The 7,451-nt window shown below is 43.7% G+C and overlaps 1 protein-coding gene across 1 annotated transcript; it reads right to left on the bottom strand.

Annotated features, from left to right (window-relative positions):
* Window positions 1–2,187: 2,187 nt before the first annotated feature.
* On the bottom strand, window positions 2,188–2,983 carry LOC115148318 (unconventional myosin-Ih-like). Its single transcript, XM_029690243.1, has 4 exons — window positions 2,907–2,983; window positions 2,720–2,817; window positions 2,416–2,530; window positions 2,188–2,287 (listed from the first exon to the last, which is right to left on the bottom strand). Exons 1-4 carry the CDS (start codon window positions 2,981–2,983, stop codon window positions 2,188–2,190), a joined length of 390 nt encoding a protein of 129 aa, XP_029546103.1.
* Between the last annotated feature and the right edge of the window lie 4,468 nt (window positions 2,984–7,451).

Genomic DNA, 7,451 nt, shown 5'->3' with positions numbered 1-7,451 from the left:
TTTTCTTTAGACTACAGTAGTATTGAGTTGAACACTGGTCTTACCTGCCCTGGACTACTTTAATACAGTGCTGCTTGTTGGCCAGCAGACAACTTAGTCAAGGCCTCAAACAGGTAGTCACACTGCAGCACCAGGTCCCCCTGAGCAAATAGACAATGCAACAATAGAAATGCAAATTTTCTACTGTTCTATTCTGAAAATAATATGTGCAAAAGCTTAGTAAAAAAAAAAAACATTTGTGCACATCAATGATAAGCGTTTTGCGCAGCCAACCTTTTGCTTGATATCCTCACATTGGATATGGAGGATCAGGAAGTTGTCACTCAGGTTGCTGACTGACACACCTGGAAGAACACACAACCCAGATACTTAGAACAGTGGTTGAATGAACACAGTGCATTACACTGCGAGAACAAAACTTGATACATGCACACACGCCTAGGCAGCTTTATTCCTCTCAGTGGTGCTAACCTTTGAGGTTGTTGAACTCCACGTGCTGTTTGATCTTGGCCTCCTCCACCAGGTAGGCTGCAGTTCCAGTGTAGATGAGCTGTCTGAAGCGAGGCCTGAAGCCATTCCTGTCGTACTTCACCACAGGAACACTACTGGGTATGGCGCTTACTTTAATTTGACCTTAAGGTACATTTTTTTTACTTTAACATAGCTCACTTAACTCCATTTGTTTACCTTGATGCGTTCTTGACGAATCATCTGATAGGCTTTTATGTGGATGTCTTCCTCACCTGACCAGATAAGGCAACTGGTCAAAAATGCTGGTCATTATCACCGTGGCTGTAAGAGGCGCACAATTGGGCATATAATTCATCAGCACAAGGTCTCAGCCTCACTTATCCTGGTGTCCACAAATGGTCTGCACACATTGTGAGGGTAGTTCTCTTTTCTTCCTTTGAATAGGGAACTGGTCAATCCCTTGATTTGTAACTGGAAATGGGGTAAGCAAACATAACTGAGATGTATAGTGTGATCACTGAGGTGAGCCCTATAGTCAAATAGGGTACAAATCTGCATTAAATGGCTTGTAGAGTAGGCCTACCTGTGATTCCTTGTACGTACTTCCGTAAAATGTGCTGAGTGTAGAGTTTCCTCGACATCTGTGAGGCCTACAAGTATAAATGTATGTAATGGGTGTACAGTATACTCATTACAGAGGAGGCTGGTGGGAGAAACTATAGGAGGACGGGCTCATTGTAATGGCTGGAATGAAATAAATGGAACGGATGTGTTTGATATCATTCCATTTATTCCATTACAATGAGCCTATCCTCCTATAGCTCCTCCCACCATCCTCCTCTGACTCATACCATGACACACAGGTGTGTAAAATAAGTTTAGAGAAAGTATTAAAGCGCAGTCAATTCCCTATTGAGACTCACTTTCTGCATAATGGGGGGAGGGGTTAGCCAAGTGTTCTTGTCCAGAACTGTTTTGGGTAGATTCTCCTTGAGCCGTATGAGGTAGATTTGCCTGACTAACGCTAAGTACTCTGTGTTGTCAACACAGGCTGGCTGATTTCTGGTCATGAAGCCCTTGATGAACCTACAAAATATGATCACAAAGTACAACCGATTTTGAGGAGTATTTGTGGTAGATGTTGACCCTTTGTCTTTGGAGATATCTTCTGATCTTTGTCTCTTACTTAATGACCTTGACAGCCCAGGCTCTCTTCTCCCTCTCTCCTGGCCTTCATGCCTCTCCAGCATGTCTCAATCTTAGTAGCTAATGAGACAAGACAGCTGATTAAGTCATAGTCTTGTATATCATATTATACTAGTTCCAAGAAAGTGAAAGTAGAGACCTGCTTCTCTCTGTCTCATGTAGTCTCCCTTCACTCTGTAGCCTTTACTTTTCCTGGATCCTTGTAGCTGTAACATGAAGTGACATGTAAAACCTGACTTCTTTCCAATCCAATGCCATTTAACAATCAAATTCCAGAATTGAGTGGTCTGTGATCTGTTGTTTGAAAAGCTAGAGCCAGTACCCACCCAGCTCATGCTTGCAGACCTCAAAGGCTTCTTCGGTGGCGAACAGAGTTCTGGGGTGACGGATGAAGATCTTGGTCCTTTTGTATCTTAAATGAAAGACAAGCCAGTGAGAAACAGCCAGACTGTGTTACCAGGTGAACCCAAACCCATAATCCTGGAGACAACCTCACCTGCCCATCTTGTACTAATCAGGCGTGTAGCCCAGGTGCTTGATCAGGCACTCCACCCCCTCTGCGTCTGTACCTTTCCAGCTAGGCCAGGTGTCTGAACACAGGGGCTTGTACCTGACAGAGACAACAGGAAACACCAGAGTGTTCAACAAACTAATGCAACTATGTATCATAGCAGTTTATGCTGGACAGAGAACAACTGCACACTATCTACATAACTGTGAAGTGCAGGTTGTGTTGACCTCTGCAGGAAGATTTCATATCTCCAGCAGGAAGCGAAGCCAGCCCGTCTGACCCTCAGGTGCTCCATCAGCCCCAGGTACTTCACCTGGTGTCTCACCAACACGTCAAAGCGCCCTGCAGGAGGCGAGAGAGGTCACAAGGGTACAGGCATCAGGTCATGCACTATGAATGAATGTACCAAGTAACACTTTGTAGGGCATGCATGGGTCAGGTTCTGTTTGGTGTAATGGCCTCTACTGAGTATGTATGTGTTGGGTTTAGGCTAGTAGACTGTGGTTGGTAGTTAAGGTGATGAGGCCTCACCTGGCTCCTTGCCTTCGTTGGGCTTCATACAGTGGACGTACCAGGGCTCCTTAGATATAAGCATCTCCGTCAGGCTGCTCTTAAACTGAGTGGCCACTTGAGAAGACAGACAATGATGATAAATATAGAAACTCATGGCAAGACCGGATTACTTTGGTGGCTCGTGTTATCAGAAAGTTTCTTTACTGTTTCAGGTCTCTTCTTGCTGTCTGGCTCAGTGGTGGGAAAGTAGTGTTTGATGATGGCATTCTTAGACTGACGCATGACCTAGTGGAAAGGTGGAAACATCCCCCAGTTAACAAATGGATAAACATCAACGCATCGTTCAACACTACAACATTTTAACAACAATTAAGCTCAACTAAGACTCTGGCATACTTACAGTGAGGGAAAAAAGTATTTGATCCCCTGCTGATTTTGTATGTTTTCCCACTGACAAAGAAATGATCAGTCTATAATTTTAATGGTAGGTTTATTTGAACAGTGAGAGACAGAATAACAACAAAAAAATCCAGAAAAAATGCATGTCAAAAATGATTTGCATTTTAATGTGGGAAATAAGTATTTGACTCCTCTGCAAAACATGACTTAGTACTTGGTGGCAAAACCCTTGTTGGCAATCACAGAGGTCAGATGTTTCTTGTAGTTGGCCACCAGGTTTGCACACATCTCAGGAGGGATTTTGTCCCACTCCTCTTTGCAGATCTTCTCCAAGTCATTAAGGTTTCGAGGCTGACATTTGGCAACTCGAACCCCCACAGATTTTCTATGGGATTAAGGTCTGGAGACTGGCTAGGCCACTCCAGGACCTTAATGTGCTTCTTCTTGAGCCGCTCCTTTGTTGCCTTGGCCGTGTGTTTTGGGTCATTGTCATGCTGGAATACCCATCCACGACCCATTTTCAATACCCTGGCTGAGGGAAGGAGGTTCTCACCCAAGATTTGACGGTACATGGCCCCGTCCATCGTCCCTTTGATGCGGTGAAGTTGTCCTGTCCCCTTAGCAGAAAAACACCCCCAAAGCATAATGTTTCCACCTCCATGTTTGACGGTGGGGATGGTATTCTTGGGGTCATAGGCAGCATTCCTCCTCCTCCAAACACGGCGAGTTGAGTTGATGCCAAAGAGCTCCATTTTGGTCTCATCTGACCACAACACTTTCACCCAGTTGTCCTCTGAATCATTCAGATGTTCATTGGAAAACTTCAGATGGGCATGTATATGTGCTTTCTTGAGCAGGGGGACCTTGCGGGCGCTGCAGGATTTCAGTCCTTCACGGCGTAGTGTGTTACCAATTGTTTTCTTGGTGACTATGGTCCCAGCTGCCTTGAGATCATTGACAAGATTCTCCCGTGTAGTTTTGGGCTGATTCCTCACCGTTTTCATGATCATTGCAACTCCACGAGGTGAGATCTTGCATGGAGCCCCAGGCCGAGGGAGATTGACAGTTCTTTTGTCTTTCTTCCATTTGCGAATAATCGCACCAACAGTTGTCACCTTCTCACCAAGCTGCTTGGCGATGGTCTTGGAGCCAATTCCAGCCTTGTGTAGGTCTACAGTCTTGTCCCAGACATCCTTGGAGAGCTCTTTGTTCTTGGCCATGGTGGAGAGCTTGGAATCTGATTGATTGATTGCTTCTGTGGACAGGTGTCTTTTATACAGGTAACAAACTGAGATTAGGAGCACTCCCTTTAAGAGTGTGCTCCTAATCTCAGCTCGTTACCTGTATAAAAGACACCTGGGAGCCAGAAATCTTTCTGATTGAGAGGGGGTCAAATACTTATTTCCCCTCATTAAAATGCAAATCAATTTATAACATTTTTGACATGCGTTTTTCTGGATTTTTTTGTTGTAATTCTGTCTCTCACTGTTCAAATAAACCTACCATTAAAATTATAGACTGATCATTTCTTTGTCAGTGGGCAAACGTACAAAATCAGCAGGGGATCAAATACTTTTTTCCCTCACTGTAGACCGACTGACGGTCAGACAGAAATATAGTCAGGCAGACAATAGATTTTGGATTGGTTGAGCTCTACAAGTTCAGTCTCCTCTCTACTAGAATTAAGAGTGTCTACATCCTGGGGAGGCCACAGACATGGGGCGGCAGGTAGCCTAGTGGTTAGAGCGTAAGGGAGCCCTCCACGTCCCGAAGGATCCGGTTACAGTGCTCCTCCAGGCTCTGACCAATCAGAGACAGGGTCCAGGACAGTTGCGTTGATATCTTATATGCAAATGCCTCCAAAGCACCACATAACAATACTGTCACAAATCTCATCAGGACATGACAGCTGTAAACTTAGTAACGACAACCAGATTACAAATCATTTATCTGCTGTATTCTTTTCAGACAAAACAATACACTGTTTTTCTTATTAGTGACATGTTTTCACAGCAATAACTCAAGGAACCTTTCACTGCCAAATGACTCATGTCCTGTCCCTCTGTGTTCTGTTTTCCTTGGAGTTATCTGCATCTGTCAGGTCTGACGCTGTGCCACGCAATGCTCATTGACACACACACACAGATACAGGCAATCTTGTCCTAAGACAGTTCATTTCCTCTCAACGTGTCCTCATCTCTTAGCCTCGCAAAGACGTCTGATCCCGCAAGCTTACATTAAACGCTACGCGGATATCCGCACAGCGTTTAATTTAATATTGCGGGATCAGGCGGCTTCGCGAAGCTACTCATCTCTGGCATGCGTGGGGACCTTGACCACATCCCCAGCACATGACAGATAGGAGTTCAGTTCAGGCATTCCTGTCTAATCTGCTTTCATGTTCCTCAAGGAGCAATCAGTCTCTTGTTAATGTTTACAGAGGATACACACGTCCCCCTCCCCACACAAATATATTGCAAACTCCCCCCATTTACCCCAAAAGCAGGGTTAAAACACAGACCAACTCCAAAGCTGTTGCACTGAAATCAACTCTTAGAAATGCTAATAATGTTATCCCTACGACGGCATTAATAATGTGTAATTTACAATACTTTTGTGCTTCCATAATTTATATTCTGAACAGAAGCCACACTTTACTGTTATGAAAATCCAATTGTTGTTGAAGTTTCGTACCCCAAACAAATGATACACAATATGCATCAAGTCACATTATCAGTCAGATCTGTTCTCCCTAATTACAGTGCTATTCATATATTTTTTTTACAAAGATGTTCAAAGTAATGCATATCAAAGTCCCTACCGTGAGTGGAAATCCTTGGTCTCAGACTGCTGTGAGCTCCAATCCCCTTTTATACTGAACATCTGGGTTTATTTAAGGGAAAGGACCGTATGGAAGGAAACATTGACATATTGCCCCCTCCATTTCCACCAATAGGAAGCCAACAATAATACAAAAAGTGAGCGAGAAAGGAAGCAGAAATGGTCTGTGTGTGTAGGTGTGGAGTCATGTATTTATTAATAACTAAGTCTTACTTATGACATAAAGGTGAGAAACTGCTACATGTTAAGGACTTGTTACAGTAAAGACAATGATTACACTGTTCTATGGCTACTCTCCCTCTCCAAATACCTTTACACCAAATGACCCTCTTCTTGTCCTGCTCAGCAAAGCACTGTATGGCAATCCCCCTCTGGACTCATATTTTTAGGGGAAACAGGGCTATTTTCAGCCCCTCTTACAGGAAAGCAACACTACCAGTCCCAGTTACCAGGTGGAAGATGGCCCAAGGGCACCAACACACAAGGCAAATCATCCCTTTAGTTATTTACATTGTGCCTTCCTGATGCCATTTCCCTAGGGAAAGAATGAAGGACATGCTTCCCGCTGGGCACACACGGGTTGAATCAACGTTGTTGCAACGTCATTTGTCAACCTATTGTGATGTGGAATCTACCTGGAAAAAACATTTGGATTTGAAAAAGTAATCAACCAGTTTTCATCTCATTTCAACCAGCATTGTAAACATTGAAATTAGGGTTAAACTTAAATACAATGACTTAATCTGACAAACAGGTTCTTATATCAATCTAATTTCAACATAATCATTTTTATTTTATTTATATAACCTTTATTTAACTAGGCAATCATCAGAACTATGTAGAAGGCCAGCATCCCGGAGTCGCCTCTTCACTGTTGACATTGAGTCTGGTGTTTTGTGTTTACGATTTAATGAAGCTGTCAGTTAAGGACTTGTGAAGCGTCTGTTTCTCAAACTAGACACTCTAATGTACTTGTCCTCTACTTAACCCGATAAAATATGTACTCTCTCAGAGCTAAACTCAGCAAAAAAAGAAACGTCCTCTCACTGTCAACTGCGTTTATTTTCAGCAAACTTAACATGTGTAAATATTTGTATGAACATAACAAGATTCAACAACTGAGACAAACTGAACAAGTTACACAGACATGTGACTAACAGAAATGGAATATTGTGTCCCTGAACAAAGGGGGGTCAAAATCAAAAGTAACAGTCAGTATCTGGTGTGGCCACCAGCTGCATTAAGTACTGCAGTGCATCTCCTCCTCATCCGACTACACCAGATTTGCCAGTTCTTGCTGTGAAATGTTACCCCACTCTTCCACCAAGGCACCTGCAAGTTCCCGGGCATTTCTGGGGGAAATGGGCCTCACCCTCCGATCCAACAGGTCCCAGACGTGCTCAATGGGATTGAGATCCGGGCTCTTCGCTGGCCATGGCAGAACACTGACATTCCTGTCTTGCAGGAAATCACACACAGAACGAGCAGTATGACTGGTGGCATTGTCATG

Source organism: Salmo trutta, chromosome 15 (genome assembly GCF_901001165.1).
Source record: "Salmo trutta chromosome 15, fSalTru1.1, whole genome shotgun sequence".
In the NCBI taxonomy this organism is placed as follows: domain Eukaryota; kingdom Metazoa; phylum Chordata; class Actinopteri; order Salmoniformes; family Salmonidae; genus Salmo; species Salmo trutta.
Note: the sequence above shows the minus strand (reverse complement) of the source record. Positions and strands in the feature narration are given on the sequence as shown.